The sequence below is a fragment of the Mus musculus genome, chromosome 7, assembly GCF_000001635.26.
Source record: "Mus musculus strain C57BL/6J chromosome 7, GRCm38.p6 C57BL/6J".
Taxonomy (NCBI): Eukaryota; Metazoa; Chordata; class Mammalia; order Rodentia; family Muridae; genus Mus; species Mus musculus.
In genome coordinates, this window is record NC_000073.6 from 64734192 (window position 1) to 64754545 (window position 20354).

At 50.5% G+C, this 20354-nt stretch overlaps 1 protein-coding gene across 15 annotated transcripts in view; it reads left to right on the forward strand.

Moving 5' to 3' along the window:
• The window catches only part of Apba2 (amyloid beta (A4) precursor protein-binding, family A, member 2), a 252319-nt gene extending 232632 nt beyond the window's left edge, over positions 1–19687 (forward strand). For 6 of the 15 annotated variants that reach the window (XM_030242006.1, XM_030242008.1, XM_006540573.4 and 3 more), the window contains 8 exons: positions 464–499; positions 2690–2776; positions 5508–5693; positions 9069–9248; positions 10225–10437; positions 11507–11626; positions 15912–16052; positions 18880–19681. In XM_030242006.1, the coding sequence (XP_030097866.1) occupies positions 464–499; positions 2690–2776; positions 5508–5693; positions 9069–9248; positions 10225–10437; positions 11507–11626; positions 15912–16052; positions 18880–18951 (1035 nt within the window). In that variant the 3' untranslated portion in view covers positions 18952–19681. Of the gene's footprint in view, positions 1–463; positions 500–2689; positions 2777–5507; positions 5694–9068; positions 9249–10224; positions 10438–11506; positions 11627–15911; positions 16053–18879 lie in introns of all 15 variants that reach the window. The other 9 variants (NM_007461.2, NM_001291166.1, NM_001291167.1 and 6 more) reach the window with 4 other exon arrangements.
• Positions 19688–20354: the final 667 nt, after the last annotated feature.

Sequence of the window (20354 nt, forward strand, 5' to 3'; positions counted from 1 at the left end):
TGGGTAAAGTGGAGCCTGCATATACTACTAGCCCGTGGGAGTGTGGAACAATGTCAGCCCCCCATCTCACTCCCACCACACACTAGCCTCCATGGATGGGAACAGAGGGCACCATGAGACAAGACCATCTGTACTGATGAGGAGAAGATAAAGCACAGAGCGCCAGGGCTGAGCCCAGCCGGCCCTGTCCCTTGACAAAGCCTCTGGGCCCTATGGCTCCCGACTCAGCCCTGCCTGTTCCTTGGTACCTGATCCCATCCTCTGGTATAGTCATTTCTGCCACTGGGGCTGGTGTGCATGACTAGGTTCTCTTTCCTGTGTGTTCTCAGCACAGTGGTGGTGACAGTCCATCGGTCCCTGCAGGGGACTTGCCGAGTTGGAGTTCTTCCTATTAAGCACGAGGCTGAAATAAACCTCACCTCAGCTTCCTCCCTGATTTTCTTTTCTCTTTTTTGCTACTCAGAGGATGCAGAAGGCTGCTAAGATCAAGAAAAAAGCGGTGTGTAGGGCCCATGTGGGCTGTGTGTGTGTGTGTGTGTGTGTGTGTGTGTGTGCATCGGTGGGTTGGTGCATGCATGTCTTCTTCTATGCATGGGGGCTTCTGGTGGGTTTCAGACAATACCACAGAGTTCATAGGCTTTACTTCCTTATTAGGAAAATGCTGGATTTTAGGGGGTATAATAAACTCACCCCTCTCCCTCTGCCCAGGCAAGCTGGATGTTAAGAGTCTCTTAGCAAAGTAAGATAGCTTGCAGGTCTGGGGTTGGGATGTGCTTCCCTGTAGGGGAGAGCCTGCTTGCTTGCAGTCTCCTGTCCTCCTGTGTGCTGCCCAGAATTGGGGAAGGTGAGAGCACCGGGGTCCTTATGAATTTATGGGGTTCTTATTCTACTTCTGGGTCTATAGGCCCAGAAAGTCTATAGAGATACAGGCTCTGATGGAGCTAGACACAGGGCAGCTCTTTTCAAAACAGCCGTCAGCTGCAAGGCTACTTTGCTCAAGAGGACTTCTTTCTGGGCAGCACCTGGAGGTCATTATGCAGGGTCCCTTTTATGATCTGGCTACAAATAGTGGGGAACACTGCTGGCTGAGTCAAGGCTCATCCTGATCTCTGGTATCCTTTCATAGGATGTAGCTTCTTTCCATTTTTTGCCAGGGCAGGTCACAGATGACCAGTCCCATCCCTTTGCAGGTCACAGATGACCTACCCCATCCTTTTACAGGTCACAGATGACCAACCCCATCCCTTTGCAGGTCACAAATGACCTACCCCACCCTTTTGCAGGTCCTAGATGACCTACCCCACCCCTTTGCAGGTCCTAGATGACCTACCCCACCCTTTTGCAGGTCTTGGGTGACCAATCCCTTCCCTTTTCTCAGTTTCTCCTCCATGCATTTACCCACCATTCAAATCTAGTCCACATGAGTTGCTTCACTCAAATTCCTTTGCTGAACTCAGCCAACCTATAACATTGTTTTAATTTACTTCTGGCTTTTCTTACTTTTGAGCCACAATCCCATAACATAACATTTAAGGTATAGTGCCACCTATGTTTGAAGATGTCATGGTGGGATAGTGAAGCCCATTTCCATTGTATGCTTCCCTAAACAATTAATTTAAAATTGTGATGCTGGGGACTCCATTGATGTCAAATACAACCCAGGTTTTTTTCAGAGGGAAAAGCCCTTCATATTCCAGAAGATTTTTCTTCAACTGAATTGTCTAGAAGGTTTTCCCCCCTAATTATTTCAAAGTAGCGTTATCTTGTGGTAGATGGACAGCCCCAAAGATCTTTAAAACAGAACTAAAAATGTATATAGTCCCTAAAATACAGATCCTCTCTTTGAATTAGAATTCTCGAGAACGTGTCTGCTGGGGGAATTGCAATTGGAAGTTTGTCTTCTGAGTAACTAAATCCCACTTTCTGCTATGTTGTCATGGAGGATAGCACCGTGCCCCCACCCCCAGTGACCACCCTGAATTATTTACTCCAGCAGGCAAAGCGGTCCTGCGGGGGTGGGAGTGGGGGTTCTTTCTCAGTGCCTCTGTGAGGTAACCTGGATCCTCACAGGTGTAAAAACCAATTAGAAGCTGTCCTCCTTAGGGGCAGGCCTTGACTGCTCCTCAGCCTCCAGAGCAGGAGATTGAAACACAGCTGACTGACAGACGCAGCAGCTTCCAGTGATGGCCACAAACAAGGTGTGGCAACTTCCCCCTACCTGCATGTCACTGCCACTTGATGCTCCCTCCTGGTTCTGTCCTCTATCTCTCATGGTTTTAGGAAGGCCTAACCATGCATCCATGTGACTGTGAACCTTTAAGCAAAAAGGAAGGGCTAGGCCAGAGTCAAACCTCTCTGAGAACATTTCCCCCATGACCTAGATAGAGTCTCCAACCTCAAGAATATACCTGGAGTGTGGTGACAGTTACTGAACCCAGCAAGAATTAGCCAGGGGACCCTGCTTGCTGCCAAGGAGGGCCAATACAACCCCAGGCACCTTCACGGCAAGCTGCCTTTTCTCTCTGTGCTCTGGGCCTTTAGAAGGAATTCCTCACCAAGCAAACAGGCTTGCTGTGGCTTCTCCATTTCGGATTAGTGTTTCCTTGCATGTTGCCTCGGGTCACTGAGTGCCAGGCAGTGAACTGTAGTGGACCTTTGGGTTGTAACCACGCATGCTGTTCTTTCTTAGAATTCTGAGGGTGATGCTCAGACACTGACAGAAGTAGACCTCTTCATTTCGACCCAGAGGATCAAGGTCTTAAACGCTGACACGCAGGTAAGCACTTGAAAGACAGTGGTCCAGAGTCACCATGGCCAACTCCTACACCTGGGACCTCAGGAGAGCAACCAGCTAGCTGCAGAAGAGGAGTGTGCGTCTGTGCCCAGGGGAAGGGCACTTTTGCTTATCTGTCACTGTCAGGGAATCTGGGTGACGTGCTGGACTACTGGTTTTCAACCCTCCTAATGCTACAACCCATCTACATACATCTCATGTTGTATGACCCTGCCCCCAACTATAAAGTTATCTTCGTTGCTACTTCATACCTACTTTGTTATGAGTCAGAATGTAAATATTTTTGGAGATAGAGGTTTGCCAAAAGGCTTGCGACCTACAGGTCGAGAACTGCTGCACTAGACTTGCATCCCTTTCACCCTGAAACTGATGCTCTTGCCAACATTCCTTGCAACGTGGAAAGGACATTATGGTGATTTAAAACGACACCATTCTATTGCTGACTGACATCCTCCTATGCAATGCTACTCCGAGTCTTCCCTGCTCACTTTCTCACGAGACTCTGAGAACCTGATGGTTTGTGGTGTCACGTTGACGGCCTCCCGTCAACGTTTGAACACTTTTAATGTTTTGCATTCTGAGACTGTAAGATATCTGTCAATAACCTTATACTTTACCTTCCTCAGACCTGAGCCAGGCATGTTTCTTGGGGACCCATAGTTTGTTTTAGTAGATAATGACCATAGAGAAACGACCTGGCTGTGGCTGTGTGCCTATTACTGAGTGTTATTGCTACCGGGCCCTGGCAGTTCGCAGAGCTAGACTGAGCGTATGAGTTCATCATACTCGGGACTTGGACTGGGACTGTAGAGCTTGCCTCCTCATTCCACACACACTCCTTTGTCTTACAGTATGAACCCTGGTTACCTGCATCACTGTGTTTCTGGCACTTAATTAACTCTTCATTCCTGGGGTGGGGGTGGGGGATGCCCAAGCCAATCAGCATCAATGAGGAAAGGTTTGGTTGGCTCTCTGTTTGGGTGGTGAGAGTCTGCAGCTGTGGTTCTCAACCTGTGAGTCGTGACCCCTTGGGGTCCCATAGCAGATATTTTATACTATAATTCATAACAGTAGCAAAATCATAGTTGAGTAGTAGCAACAAGATGATTTTATGTTTGGGTGGGGGGGGTCACCACAACTTGAGGAGACCGGTATTAAAGGGCTGCAGGGTTAGGAAGGCTGGTCTACAGCCTACCGATCCTACTGCTCACACACCTATGGTGAAGCAGCCACGATAGTAGAAACACAGGGGAGAGGGAATTGCTTATTTCCTAGTGGTTTTCAAGAGAAAGGAAGGGAACCTGTGGCCTGAGGTTCTAATACCCCTAGGGTGTGTTTCCAGTGATGTAGCTTTTTGGCCTAGCTTCCTGAAGGTTCTGCCACTTCTCAGTAGCACCACAGGTAGGGCCCTTTGGGGACATTTCTGATCCAGCTGCAGCAGTCTACAGAGGGAAGGGTATCAGGGTGACTTACAGGAGAATCCTGCTGCATCAGGGACATGTCATTTCCTGCAGCAGTGAGTACCACCACCATGACGTATAGCTGCCAAGGTGGGGGCTGGCCACATTAGGACCCTCTTCCTGGCATGTAACAAGACTAGGGTCCCAAGAAGAATGGAGGCCCCTAGGCCCTGCCTTTGACACAATCACGTCAGGCAGTGGGGATCCCACTTGGCAGGCAGTGTGGAGGCGGCTTCTCTGAAATGTACATCCCATGTGCCAGCTGAGGGTGGGCACGGCCAAGGGGGTGGGGCCACCACAATGATAGGCGGCTTCTGCCCATGAGGAGCCAGAGCTGAGGAATGACTTAGGAGCTTCTGATAGTAGACAGTGTCTCTCATGCTGAAGACCTGGCTACCACTGTCCCTGGGCTATGGATGCTGAGCCCCTCTATAACCTTGACGAAAAGTAGATCACTGATTGGATCAGTGGATCCCCAACCTGTGGTCCTGACTCCTTTGGGAGTCAAACGACCCTTTCAACAGGGGTGGCATATCAGAAATCCTGCATATCAGATATTTACATTACGATTCGTAACAGTAGCAAGGTTACAGTTATAGAGTGAAAATGAAAATGATTTTACGGTTGAGGGGTCACCACAACCTGGGGAGCTGCATTAAAGGGTCACAGCATTAGGAAGGTTGAGAACCACTGGCCTGGACAGATGCACGCTTTGCAAGCCGCTGAGATAGATTCTGTGCAAAAGAAAAGAGCTCCCGAGGTCAGACTCAGAAACACCAGAGTTCCCTTTGTGACGGGAGAACAAAGGTACAAAAGGCCAACTGATTAGCTTCTCAGAGCCTTTGTGAGTAGCCTTGTTAGGAAGGGGTCATAGGCAAGATGCCCAAGGAGATTCCCGTCAAGTGACAAAAGGCATCAAGAGTTATAGGCCTGGCGAGGGATCGCTATGGAGATTCACTGAGGACCGCAGGCTGCCTCAATACTTCATCTCCTGACTTGTGACAAACTCATCTTTTGGCTTCCACGCAGGAAAGCCGAGAGAACATAGAGCCAGCCCGTGTGAGAGCATTATATGTTACTGAGATGGGGATGGAGAGCCCCTCCTCTACGTTGCACAAGTTACATTGTCCAGGACCGTCGTAAAACACTCTGTTTGCTAGAGCTGTGATTTTCTCAGCAAGGGCCACTTAATTAATGTCCCCTCCAGGACGTACTCTGTGTTCCCTGATGTGGGCCTCTCCTCCTCCTGACAGGAAACCATGATGGACCATGCCTTGCGCACCATCTCCTACATTGCAGACATTGGGAACATCGTGGTTCTGATGGCCAGGCGCCGCATGCCCAGGTCAGCCTCTCAGGACTGCATTGAGACCACGCCTGGGGCCCAGGAGGGAAAGAAGCAGTACAAGATGATCTGTCACGTGTTCGAGTCAGAGGATGTAAGTAGAGGCTAGGACGTGGGTGAAGGAACTGCCCCTCTCCCAGTAGCCAGCGAGTCACTCAACTCCACAGTCCACCCAATGGAGACCCCAGGAGAGGAACAAGTGTCTCAGTCCACACTTGCATCTCTGAACAGAGTGACCAGTTTTATTTCCCTTCCCCGACAGGTGCTTCCAGAGCTGTTAGATGCATAACTCCTGTCTTACCAAGGAAATCGTTCTACACAGTCTCTCACCCCTTAAATGAAGTTCATCTTTGCCTAAGTTTTCTGTTATTAAAATGCACATGCTTGCTTGCCAAGGTTGCATGGAAAGATGCACCTGTTCCGAGACTGGGTGGGCTCTGCCTTTGCTGTGTCATCTTGCCATATAACATTGTTATGATGTAAAAAGTTACAACATGGTTTTTCTTTTTCTTTTAATTTAAATATCATGGATCCACTAAGAGATCCTAGGGTTGTAGAAGCCTGTAATCATAGGTCCTCAGAAGCTGAGGTAGTGGGATCATGTCTGCCAGACAGAACTGCCAAGAGAAAGAGGAGGAGGAGGAGGAAGAGAAGGAGAGGAAGGAGGAAGAAAGGAAGGAAGGAAAGAAAGAATAAAGAAAATAAATATTTGTTTCTAATAACAGAAACAAAACTAGAGGTGACCTTTGGGGTGGGGTGGGGTGGGGTAGGGTGTGACACTCCAGCATCTTGATTGAGGCCCTTGAAGGCTGACCTTCCTCAAGCCTTCCTGAAAGACTGCAGTTGGGCTGTTATCTTTTCTCTGTTGACCTATTCCTTCTGTGAAGAGGCCATCCCAAGCTTTTGTCAATGGTGGCAATATTGTGACATCAGGAATCACCCAAGGGGCCAAGGCATGCTTGGTCACCGAAGGACTCACAAACGTCAGTGTAGGATCCATACATTTCACGATCTGAAACCCAGGAGGGAATCTTCATCTGAAAGCAAGGTTCAAAGCAGTGTGTGAGGACCGTGTTCCTTATTTTCTAAGGCATCAGTGGAAAGTGCTTTGGAGCAAGGGGTGTTTTATACAGACCAGTATTTCTGTATAGCCCTACCAGACGGTGCACAGTCTTACACTTCCCACCATTGCATGGAGATCTGTGGACAGACAGGCAGGCATGTTTTTATGGCTGGGAGTTTGGGGATGTCTCCGAGCGCCAGTGTGGTGAGTGTCGAGTGATAGGGAGAGCGAGCAAGAGTCATCAAGTAAGGCTCACGTGCAGACTGTGGAGGAGCCAAGCATGTGAGGAGCCCTGGTTCAGCTGGTGCAGACATCTTTGGGACTCAGTGAAGGTAGAACCCAAGTTACATAGACGTGAAGGAGTGAGAGAAAAGTGTTCCATCAATGTCAGGTACCCGGAGCAGCTGCTGAGAGAGAGGACATGATGGTAGCCTGTCCTGCTGTGTCCTGGGTAGCCCTCTGCAAGGCAGAACTCAGTGCTCTAGGGATAAAGGAAGAGTGGATGTTGCTATGGAGGTGACAGAGCCAGGAAGAGTAATGCTAGGCATGACCTCTTCCCACCTGCAGGAGGCCACCAGGCACCAAGGCTCCTGCACCTACCCCTCGGGCCATATGGGGTCTTTAGCAGCCTGTGCCCACAGGCCTGGCTGTGAGCTGGAACAGGCAAGAGACGCCTGTTGGATGGGCTGGCATTGTGCCTTAGCTAGTGAATTGGCTTTGAATTGGCTCCTGTTCTGGCAGGAGGGAACCAAGGACACAAGGGCAAGGGGCAGGGTGGGAAGGCAGTGGGGGGAGGGGAGATGTGGGGACAGTAAGGGCAGGTGGGAGACAGTAAGGGGAGGTAGGGACAAAAGGGGAAAGCAGAGACAGCAGGAAGTACAAACTCCATGGATTGTTCTTGAAGAGGGTGATCATTCTAATGTGTTAGCTGACTTAAGTCTCGGGGCATTTCCATAGGGAGAGGAGGAGGAGGCATAATATTGCAAGAAGAGGAGGTAGGAGGATGGGAGGTGGGAAGAACCCAGTCTGGAGCTTTCATGGTGAAGACGTCTGATGCAGTCATTCCGCCCTTCCCAGGTGGAGACACAGGGTTTGGAGGCTGGGGCACTGAGATATCAGTTAGGGCAGCCCCTCCAATCTGTGGTTCTTCTCTAAGACCTTCCCTCCTTTGTGGTTTCCAAAGTCACCACTTTGCAGGTTTACTACTGAGAGACCCTCAAATGCTGCTTTCCTTATCTGAGCCAACAGCGCCACCTAGTGGTTGATGGGCCACCACATCCACCCGCTGCTAGCATGCAGATGTGGGAACAGTGAGAGCATTGCGGCATCCTTTCTCTGAGCTGTTCAGGTCTGATTTGGGCAGGCAGTTCAACCTAGAATCAGTCCATATTTAAAGCAAGCCCTCTACCTCATGCTAAGATGTGATCCAGCCCAGCTTAATTTTAGATGAGCTTACTCATTTAAAAGCACCTAAATCACATATTGTGCAGAGGGAGAAAAGAATTGAAGCCAGCCCCTTTGTTCTCAAAACATACTGAACCAAGGTTTTCAGGGTTACCTGGCAGAGGCCCCTCAATGGCCGGTGTGTGGGAGGAGGGACATAAGGAGGACTTGGACTGGGTGGGGCTTACACAGCAGGGAGGTTGGGGCAAGGGAGGGGGATGTTGGTTTTCCTATGCACTGAGAGTTTCCACACCTTCCTGAGGCTGCACAGCTTGGAGCATGCTTGATGTGGTTAAGGAGATGTCCACCTTAGAGCCTGCCTCCCACTGTCCCATTTACACTGCAGGCAGGAAGGCCCTGCTATCTCTTATCAGTGTCCAGGCCTCCGTAGGCTTCTTTCTGCTGGCATAGAAAGAAGTAATGTCCCCAGTGGCGTGGAGTCTGCTCTGGGTCCCAGGTCCTGTAACCCTCAGCTTGCACACCGTCTCATATCATAGCAATGTAGTACACGCACTCGTCTCCTTATGTTTAGGTTTTGTACTTCTGGGGGGATAAAACAGACAGCTAACCATGTATGTGATACTTCTGGGGTTGGAGTGGGGCCTCAGTTCTGTTTTTTGGGTCTTTTTTTTTTTTTAGAATAAAATAGGTAAAAATAAGAATACATTACAGTTTCTAATTAAAGCAAGAAAGTCTGATATTTAGCAAGCACCATTTTCTGTGATTTTACAAAAACCTTGCTTTGTCCCAGTGTCTGGACATGAAGTAGCAGGGACAGCAGAGAGGCTCATCATGGTGGCCTGAGGCGGGGTGTAAGTGGCAGACAGCTTTCTGCCAGCCTAGAGCTCACAGTCACTCCCTCAGTCTTTTAAGTCCAAACGAGGACCCCTATGAAGGTTTATGGACCCCTAGTGGAGCCTGTGTCCGTGCTTTGGTCTAGCATGCCTTTCTTCCTTCCCACAGGCCCAGCTGATCGCCCAGTCCATTGGGCAGGCCTTCAGCGTGGCTTACCAGGAGTTCCTGAGGGCCAATGGCATCAACCCCGAAGACCTGAGCCAGAAGGAATATAGCGACATCATAAATACCCAAGAGATGTATAATGACGACCTCATCCACTTCTCAAACTCAGAGAACTGCAAGGAGGTAAGCCACATCGGCTGGGGCCTCCAAAACTTTCTCTGCTCGACTTTGCCCTCCAAAATGAACCCTCTCGGAGATGGGCTAGGCAGCTGGGATGTGGGGGCTATCTCAGTGCCTCCCCATCTCAGCTCACCAGGCAAAGATGAGAGCAAGGCTTCCTTCCTCACACCAGTGTGTCCAGCACAGGGACCCTCGGGGCATGCCTTGGTACTGCCTTGGAGGTATGCACTTAGATATGAGATGAGATACTTGCTACAGAGACAAAGATTTCAATCAGTCTTAGTAACCCTGAAAATGTGCCTTTTAATGTTGTTGTCTCCATCCACTGGGCTCAGCACTAGGAGATATTTCTGCAAAGCTCGTGGGAGGCATCTTTAAAATAGGGAGCTTGGGTGCGTCGGCAGGGAAGTTCTGAAATTGCCGGTTGCAGAGGCCCTAGCCGATCCTAGAAGCTTTCCCTGGGGGCTTTGGAATGAATGAATGTGCTCATAGGGGAACTAGTGAATGAATGCTTTTGTGTGTCTATGAGGGTGAGTGAATGAATTATCCTGGATTCTTGTTGAGTGCGTGCCCAATCCTGGCTTCTTGGATGGGTGGCAGATAGCTTTCTAATCAGGCAAAGAAAATTTATTTCAGGATGAGAGTAAGGGCAAGATCGTGGAGTAGACACCAGAGGGCATCTTCTGGCCTCCTAGGGTTTGGTGGGTGGGAGAGCTCCAAGGCCTTAGAGCATGGCAGGAGAGGGGACTCTATACTTCTCATTTCCCAGAATACTCCTGGGTCCCAGATAGTGTTGGAAGCCAGGGTGGGGTGAGCCCAGAGGAAAGGTAGTCCTCTCGGGCCCAAGTGTTTCTTAGCCAAGGTAAACTGGCCTTTGCCTAAGGACAGAACAGGAGCCACGGGACCAAATCCCTCCTGTCAAGTCTTTCCCTGTGCTTGCCCACAAGTGGGCCCTCTCACACTGTCCTTTCTCCTGCAGCTGCAGCTAGAGAAGCACAAGGGTGAGATTTTGGGTGTGGTGGTCGTGGAATCGGGCTGGGGCTCCATCCTGCCCACTGTGATCCTGGCGAACATGATGAACGGCGGCCCAGCGGCTCGCTCAGGGAAGCTGAGCATTGGGGACCAGATCATGTCCATCAACGGCACCAGCCTGGTGGGGCTGCCCCTGGCTACGTGCCAGGGCATCATCAAGGTGGGCATTCTGGGGTCCTGTGCTGGTGGCCTCCTCAACCCTACCTCATGTGACCCATAACCTTCACTTGACATAAAGCCCAGAGAGACCTCCCCAGGGAAAGGTCCATGACAGTCAGCTGAATCTAAGACTAACCATACCTGAAGTCAGAGGAAGACCCAGGCTTCCCCAGGATGGGAGGAGGGAGGTGTCATCTCACTCCAGGCAGGATGTTGAGAACCTATGTAAGTAGAGTGATGACTTAGTCTGCTGTGCCTGGGATATTCCCAGGTGACCCCACGGGAGGCACTTCCAGATGCTTAGTCATGGCAACCTAGAAGCTGGCCTTATGGACAGGGTACAGGGAGGCTGGCTTTCTTTCTGACTACCTGGCCTGTGAGCTTGGGACTTTGGGTGGTATCGAGGCAAAGGGAACACAAGTAGGTGGGGTTGGGTCTTCAGTTCAAGGCTCAAGGCTCAAGGTAGTGGTATTGGTGGCAGCATTACACGCTGTGCTCCGCTGCCCTGTCTCCCCTACCCTTTGTAGTCATGCGACTGGGGTAAGCCCCACTATTCTTTCAACACAAGGGATGTTTCCAAAGACTAGACTGTTACATGAAGGGGCTCTAGGGGCCTACCTGAAGAAGCCTCTATCCAATGGGACAGATCCATACAGGCCCAGCCTAGGTTTTTGCTACGCCATGTTTCCTGGTAGCTCTGTATACATGTCCATCTCTGGATAAGTTTAAATCACGGCCATGAAAGGCTCAGCCACTGTGGTCTGGGGCACTGGGAAGGAAGGACATGTCTGCAGAGCCTACAGTTCCTCTTGGCTCCTAACCAGCCTGTCCTGATGCAGCTCCAGAGTTCCCAGCAACTCCTCAGGTTCTCACAGAGCAGGAGTATTCCTCTTGGGACACCCCATCTCCCAAGAAGAGGGCGTTTGGTTAGACAGTGAGAAAGTTCTTTTGTATGCAGCCTGGTGACAGCCCCACCCCGCCCCGGGCCCCCTGAGTGTGATGTTGGCATTCAACTTTTCTTAACTAGGGCCCAGCTAGTGACCTCAGTGACTTGCCTCCATGTTCTGCAGGGCCTGAAGAACCAAACCCAGGTAAAGCTCAACATTGTCAGCTGCCCCCCGGTCACCACCGTCCTCATCAAGCGTCCAGACCTCAAGTACCAGCTGGGTTTCAGCGTGCAGAATGGAATCGTGAGTCGTCTCCCCCACCCCCACTCCCGGCCTGGGCTACCCACTCCATGTGTAGGGGCTGGGCTCTGAAGGCTGGGGTGCTACTCTGCCTATGGAGAGCCCTCCCAATAGGTCTGGATGGGGCAGGCTGGCCAAGGCAGACAGGAAGGGCCAAGGTGTGGCTGGGATCCCTTAAACCCATAGCGTCTTCCCTTGGGGACTATTCTCATCGAATGCTTACTTGTAAGGGGGCAGGCAAGGCAAGGCTCCCTAGCCATTGTAGCCTGGACACGGCCAGCCACATGCTGGCATCACATGCACTGTAGTGAACAAACGCATCTTTATCTAGTCATCGTTTCATCCATTCAGCAGGCATGTGTAAACTACCTGCTCCATGTCGGGCTCTGCAGCAGGCGTTAAGGACACAGGAGGACTTTCTAGAGGGAGAGATGCTGGGCCACGCACCTACTTGCTTGACTTATCCTAAGTATAAGTTCTTCCGCTGAGCACTACCTTCTCTGACCTGTTTAGCCAGCATGAACTGGGGCTCCTTGTATTCCTTCCTGCAAAGGTCCTGAAGGGCCCACTACTCCCACTGAATAAGTACAGATGGGGTTGAAGCCCTGTTGGCTTAAACCAGCTCTGAGTGCTACAGAGAGAGGATGGAATTTGTAAGGAAGAGAGGGTGATGTGGGTACTCTCCAACAGCCTTGAAGAAAAACACTAGGAGAGCATTCTAGAAAGACAACCACCAATGAGAGAATTGCCTTCACTGTTTCCTGTGGGATCATAGGCCTGGGGTCCAAGTTGCTTTTGGTTTAGGTCACATAGCCTGTAAGGATGCCTATGTCCTGGAGGGGGGCTCATGTGCTAAGAAGTAGGGGGAAGGGACTGGATTGAGCCTGTAGAGGCTAAATTAAATGAGTAGGGTCAGAAGGAATACCCGGTAGCAAGCCAAATGGGGCATGAGCCTATTCCTCGGAGGACAGAGCAGAAGGCATGGTGTGTATGTTGGCGGGGCTAGGCATGGGGGCTGTGGTCTAAAGGACCTGCAACACTGTCTTCCCAGAGGAGGCCTGTGGGATGGAGGGTAGCCGGTTGAGGACAGTGAGGTGTGGGTGTTGGAAGTTTGGGGTGCAGAGTTCCGAAGCCTGACTCTGAAGCGTTTGGAGTTGATGGAAGGAATGTATAAATTTGAGTACAAACTGTTGTTAGTCTCCAAAGGTCAGCAGCATATAGGAGTGGGTTTTAAGGTGAGGCTGGACCTTGCTCAGGGTCTGAGTTAGTGGTGATGGTGAGGACCCAGTCAAGTGAGACTGTGAAACTCTGGGATGTCCATGAGGCACCCAGCCCTACCTGCCATTGAGTCCCTCCCACCTTCCCAGTTTTCCTGGCTAAGAAATGATCCGAACATGATGAAGGCCCTGCTTAGGCTGTGAGTGGCTGTGGAGGTATCAGTGGAAGGCACACATAGATTCGGGGACACATGAGACACTGATGTGTTCTATCTAGGACTTAAGATTTCAGTTGCCTGTAAGGCTTTAGGTACTTCCATCAGCCACACCATTGACTGACCAGCCAGCCTCCCCCACAACCCCCCACTGAGCCTAGGGGTACATAGCCTCCCCATCCCCCCCCCCCTTATGCACTCTGAGTCTCCTGGAGAAGCCTGCCTCCCTCAGAACCGGTTTTGCATAAGTGCTTTTTCCATTTGCAGCCTCATCGAACTCCAAGTAGAATGCATTAGTTTGCAGACGGGCCCCAGATGACCCAATTAAGGCTATTTCCATATGGATCCCACTCTCTCTTCCCATGATATCTCCCAAGGAGTCAAGGATTTTTTCAGCTTAGAGACTCCCTAGAGTGCATACTGAGAGGTTAGAACAAGCAGAGGCCCCTGCAGTGGGGCGGGGAGGGGGGGGGTTCCGTTTGGAGGGCCAACAGCACCATATACATGACAGCTCCCTCAGGCCTCTCCTGTTCCCCTTCCCTGCTTCCATATTCCCAGTGCCTCATAATCCACAGCCTGAGTCTACCTCCCAGCAGACACCCTACTAAGGCACAAGCTTCATTCTTGCCTTCTTTCCCCTTTGTCCTTTCTCTCTAATTTCCAAGGGTCAGTGGCCACAAGGAATTGAAACAAAGTAGCATCCTCAGACCAACCTGTAACACTTGGCTCAAAATCTTCAAAGAACCTGTTGCTGTTATCACAAAATATCCTTACCCCACTTTGGAGAAAGACTCAAATCAAAGCTCAGTGCTTGTGTATAGTAGGTAGACCATCTGATAAGAAGAGTCCTGGTGAGACAGAGCTGGCCCCAGCTTCCTGGGCAGTGGTGACCTCAAGCTCAGGCTGACCCTCCTGCTCTGACACCTCTGCTGGATCCTCAGTGTCGGGGCTCTAGAATGGTAATTGGGCTCACCTGGTGAGTCCTGGTGGCCTGACACAGGCAGTGTCCCAGGGTTGTGACATCAGTATTCTTTCATGTCCCAGCCAGGGCACATGCCTCCTTCCAGGAAGGGAGGGATCCTGAGTACTGGGAGGGTTACACTGTGGGTATCACATAGGCTCCCCACTCACCCTGCTATGGAAGCTAAGCAAAACCCACCAAAGAAATGGCTACAAGAGGCGTGGGGCTGCCAGAGCCAGCCTGAGACAGTAGATTTAAGCTTCGCTTATGTGGGTGATGAGGGAGATGAGGGTGGGCCCAAGGGTCCCAAGGAGAGTTGTCATTAAGGCAAGATCATCTGTAATTAAGGAACACAACCATACCTTTCCTGCCTGGCTCCTCCCAGCACCCAGGCCCATGTCTTCTGAGGGCATCTGATCTTTTAGGGTGTCACAGTTTCCTACATTTAAATATATAACCTGTAAAGTATCATAAAATCATGAGACATTAGCTGGGCTGTGAGTGTTGTCAGACTAAGAAAGTACCATCAATAGAGCTTTAATATGCAGAGGTCATGAGGCAGCCTGTTGGGACTTTCCAACTTGGCAGGGGAGTATTGATACGTCTGGGCCAGTCTTCCTGTCTTCAGACCTAGCCAGTGAGGTGTGACCATGACCCTGACTGGGGATGCTTGAACAACATTGGGGAGATATATTGATTTGGGTTCTCTATAGAAACAGAACTGATTAATATATAGTAGATTCTAACTAGTATGCACACACATAAGTATGTATTTATTAGAGTGTCTGACAACTTATGGTCTGACTATTCCAACAATGGCTACTTCTGAATGGAAATTTCAAGAATCCAGCACTTGTTTAGTCCACGATGCTGCAAGTCTCAGCCGGACTTCAGCTTATACCGGAATCCTAGAATCCTGAGGAAGTAGAATCTAATACCACTGAAGGAATGAACTTGCCAGGCAAAGTGAGGGTAGGCGGGCAGAGACCACACGTCCTTCTTCCATGCCTTTTCTAGAAGCTGCCAGCAGAAGGTGTGGCTCAGATTTGAGGTGATCTTCCCACATTAAAAGCTCTGGATTTAGGCTAGGTCTTCCCAGTTCAAATGATTCAATCAAGAAAAATCCCTTACAAGCATAAACGTACCCAGCCACTTGGGTTTTAGTTCATTCCAGATGATCAAGGTGACAACCAAGAATAGCCAGAACAGGAGGTGTGGGAGGATCGCCCCCAGATGCTTGGGTAGATTTCAGGTTCTCCTGGGAGCTCACTCATGCAGGCCAAGGTGTCTGAGGCTGGGGGATAGGCTGATGAAAGCTCCTGGGTCTGATTGTGGCTTCTTTCTGATGGCCTCTCCTCCAGGCTGTTGCCTTTTAACCTGGCTAGCTAACAACCATGCTTCTGAGGTTTCATGAGGCCCAGTGCATCACATCTCCCCTCCTCTCCCTGGCCTCTCTGGAGGCCATTTTTCTAATGTCTTGGTTTTCAGTGAGTACTGTGAGGGAATGGGTACAGCCTTCTGGCTCTGTGTCATGTTCCCAAACTACATTTATGCCTTGAGAGTTTATCATCTCAGTCTCTATGAGGTAGGTAAGGGAGGTATGGACTGTCTTCCTTAGAAAGAACACTAGGGTGTGGCTGGCGGGGAGATGTTCACTGTAGGCAGTCCCAGGAAAAAACTCTCTGGTCTACCTTGGAGTTCTGACACTCACACAATGGTGCTGGCTCCTCTTCTTAAAGCCACATTCTAACTCACAGCTGTTCTTGCTCATGAGTCAGGGACTGAAATGCTGGGATCTTTTGCAACAATAATGTCTCTTCCCCCATCTGTGGGACATGGTGGAATATCTTCAGGGTGCATGGGAACATGTATGCTGACTTCACCTGTCCCCGTAGATCTGCAGCCTCATGAGAGGGGGTATTGCAGAGCGAGGTGGTGTCCGAGTCGGCCACCGTATCATCGAGATCAACGGACAGAGTGTGGTAGCCACAGCCCATGAGAAGATAGTCCAGGCTCTGTCTAACTCGGTGGGAGAGGTAAGACTGCTGGTCTGCCCCTCAAGTCCAGGGGTGTTTGAGCTCCTGTTTTCTCTGCCTAGCTAACCCTGGAAGCCATTTGATGTGTTTTGAAAAGCCACTGGTCCTTCCAACAGAAAGCAGCCCTGTTTAGAACAGAGTGGGCATGTGGGACCTTGGGCTTACCTCCACCTCCTGTTTCATGGGTGTGCCCCACTTTGACCTGTGAGCCAGTTACCATCCACTGGATGTCAGCTGAGGAGCAGACTGTGCCCCCACCTCACAGTGGGAGCAGAGTGGGGGGGTTCTCTTAGACTCTCTGGTATCTCAGGACAGAGGCTCCCAGGCACAGCCCCTAACCCCATTTCTGAACAGAATCCCGTACATCCAGCTCCCTACACCAGGAGGCCTGGTTAGCTCATAGCTGCTGTGTCATGGGTGTTGCTCTGTGCCCAGGGTCAAACTGCTTTTTCTTTTCATAGTTCGCTAGCTTGCAACCATCCCCTAGTTTGGCCCTTCTTTGGTCATTTGCATTCTAGCAAGACCCTTTGGTCCCCGAGGAGGGGTATAGCTGTCCTCAAGGATCACACAGGTGAGCATCATAGTGCAAGGTGTGGATGATGCTGCAGTGCACAGAGAGGAAACTTACGCAGTATGGGTGAGGTTTGTAGTATGAAGGTGTGTGTGTGTGTGTGTGTGTGTGTGTGTGTGTGTGTGTGTGTGCTCTCGCATATGCAGCTGGTGGAGAAGAGGTTATGAGTGTCCGGATGTTAGTGTGTCTATAGTTATGGGTAAGAGTGTATTGTGTAGGTGTGTATGATTGTGTCTGTGAGGGTGTGGGTGCTAGTCAGTATAGGTGTGTGGGTAAGAATGCGTGTGAGTTTGTGAAGAAAAAGTGTGTTTTGGTGTATTTGTGGCTATGTATGAGAATAGGTAGGCTAAGAGTGAGGTATTTGTGTTAGTGTTTATGTAGATGAGTGACTGAATCTGTGATATTGTGGGTTAAGTGTGTGCTTGTGACCTGTGCCTGTAGTTGTGTATAAGAGATGGAGTATGCTTGCCGGTTTGTATGAGTGGGGGTGTTAGTGTATGGATGCATGTGAATTTGTGGAGGAGGCTGTGTTTGTGATGTGTGCATAAATGTGTTAGAGTGGGCGTAAATGAGTGTAGGTGTGTGTGTGTGTGTGTGTGTGTGTGTGTGTGTGTGTGTGTGTGTGTGTGTGTGAATGCAATTAGAAACTTACAGGGGACGTGTATGGTCATGATGTATACATCTGAGTATGAGAGTATGCGTGTGCACATGGCAGTCCAAATTCCCATGAATATGGGGGTGTGAGTGTGGGAGTGGGAACTGTGGCGGGGTGGTCTCTGGGAAACTGTGAGTGCTGGCACAGAGTGGGAGGCTGGCGCTGAGCTGGAGAGGCTCTGGCTAGGGGAGTTGCCTGCCCGCTGATCTTTTCCTGGAATTCTGCTGTGGTCCCTGCAGGGCTGCCAGACTCCCTCTAGTGGCCACTGGGTGCTCATGCAGGGCAGATGGTCCAGACTCCCATTTCCTTTGGGCATGGAAGGATGGGAGTTGTTATTTCCTCAGGGGATCCTGGTTTATGTCCCTTAAATCACCTCTCTTGGGGCCACAATGACCAAGTCAGCATCTTTTGACATACCTAAAGGGGCTTGGGGGAAGAGGTACATTCTTTGGACTGGCTGCAAGTGATGGCTAACTCTCAAGGAGGGGACAGGAGGGGGCCATTGGCTGCTTCTAACTAATGGCTTCCAAGAAAGGACAATCCAATTTTCCTAAGTAGACATTCAGAAATGACTGCCCTCATGGGAGTAACCAGTCTCACACCTAAAGAAATCAATCCTGGCCGGGGGAGGGTGGGGGTGGGCCGGGGACCCCAAGAAATGACTCCACCACCTCAGGCCTGAGATTAATTGATAACTAAGGAAACAGCAGAGAGAGGGAGTGTGGCAACTCCCTTCAGCCTGTGGGCTGAGCAAGGCTTCACCCACCCAGCTGGTGACAGAAATGTCTGCCTGCATTTCCCACCAACCCCCAAGCACATTTGGAGAATGAGTCACCCCATTTTGAGACGCCCTCACAGGTTGTGGGTGGGGTAGGTTTTAATTGAAGAATTACGGCGAATGATGCTCCTGAGGGAAAGGCTGTCCTGTGGACTTGTGGAGGAGCTAAAGTATGAACGAAGCAAACATCTGCACGTTTCACCTGTATGAGCTCCGTCCGCAGAGTACAGTCTGGGCCAGAACAGACCTGGAGGCAGCTGAGACCCTGGCAGCTTCTTCCAGAGCACAGCACGGCCCAAGTCCAGGAGCACAACCCCAGTATGGGGAGTGGAAAAGGGGAATCAGAGCTCCCTGCTGTTTGTCTCTCGGGACTCAGAGTCATCCCACCACCCAGGAAGTCATCCCATGGTCTACCCAGCCCAAGTAGAGCCCAAGGGCAACTGGGTTGTTGAGAGTCATTTGTTAATTGAGGGACTCCTTGTCTCTTCAGCTCTTCCCTCGCCCCACATCCTCTTGCCTCATCCAGAGTCTGTGCATCCCCTTCTCAGAAGCACAGCACACTTCTTGCAGCTCGGGGGGGGGGGGGGGGAGGCGGGGGGGGGAGGACCTGTGCCCAGTCACCATCAGAAGTCTACTGTCCCATTCTTTTGGTGTCAGCTCCAGATGAGAGAGAGACAGAGTGTATCAGAAGCCCCGTATCGGAGGGGCACCCACCCTTCTATCCCAGCCTGCTCACTGAGAGCCTCTCGGAGACTGGCACCTGATGCATTCATTTCACTAAGGAGAAGCGGCAGCTGGCTCAGCCTTTCCTCTCTGTTTCCAGATTCACATGAAGACCATGCCTGCAGCCATGTTTAGGCTCCTCACGGGCCAGGAGACCCCGCTGTACATCTAGGTACACCCAACCTCACCGTGGAGCCGGGATACCAGGCAGACCCACCTGGGTCCGGACGAGCCAGAAGCCAGGACAAAGCCCTGACCCCCTGACCCCCTTGCAGCCACCCCAACCAGGACCTCTGGCTCCCTCAAAGGAAGGGTGTGTCCTTGTCACCTAGTTTTTTTGTTTGGTTGTTTTTGTTTTGTTTTGTTTTGTTTTAGTTTTGTTTTCAGTTTTGCTACAACAAAAAAAAGAAAGAAAGAAAGAAAGAAAGAAAGAAAGAAAGAAAGAAAGAAAGAAAGAAAGAAAGAAAGAAAAGGGGGAAAAATAGGTATGTCCTTACTGAAGGAGAGTTGCAGGGCAATCCTTTGTGAAACTTACCAGTCTTCTGCCACATTCTCATCACGGCTGATGAAGGGTGCTCACAGGTAGTTCTGTGTGGTGTGCTGTCTCTACTCCCTGAGGCTATGGAATGTGAATGTGGTGCCCACCCCTCCCGTCTCCGTGGCTGTGAAAGGAGTCCCCCCTGTGATGCAGCTGCAGCCTTTTCTGCCCTTGGCTGTGACCCCTGGGGTCCAGGGGTGTCCTAGAGGGCCCATCTGCTGGCCTTGCCTCCTCTGCACAGGCACAGGGGCAACCTGGCTTCCAGGCTGAGACTTGTGCCAAGTGTGGGAACGTGTGATTGATTGTAAGTATTTACGCAGCAAGGGGATGCTCCCGAGTTAAATAAAAAATCATGGTCACGATGTCAAAACTCCATATTTATTTAGCAAATAATACTGTTTGGACTTTGACCTTGGCAAGCCATTCTCTGGATGTTTAGTTTTCCGGACGATCTGTGACCACTGCTGCTTCTCCTGTCCTAGACTATTCTGAGTCCCCTGAGACCCTGTGAATTTCCCTGGGCATCCTTACCTTGACTGACTCCTCCACCACAGGACTTCTTGTTAGGGGGCAACATCCTGCCGGGGACAAAGGCAGAGGCATGGGAAATGTTCCTATTTAAACAACAACAAAACTCTACAGACACCTACACACACACACACACACACACACACACACACACACCTGTCCCCAATAAAGGAAGCCCACATCAGAAAACCCCACCTCTGCCCTTCCAGAAGGGACCAGCAAGAGTGCAAATTACTTGTCAAGCGAACTGCTTGGCCATCACTCACAGAGCAGTGTTAGCGTGTCATGGACCAAGGAGCGCAGGGGCTGGCTCAGCGCATTAGAGGTCAATGTTAACTGACGTCATTTTGTCTGGCAGCCTCTTTTTTTTTTTTTTTTTTTTTTTGGCTCAGGCCTTGAAGAATACACTGTGACTTAAGAAGCCTTACCACACAGTAACTAAAGATTTAGGATTACTGTACTCGAGGAGTAACCTGTGTGTTGCATGCAGCTGACCCTAGGAAGACTTC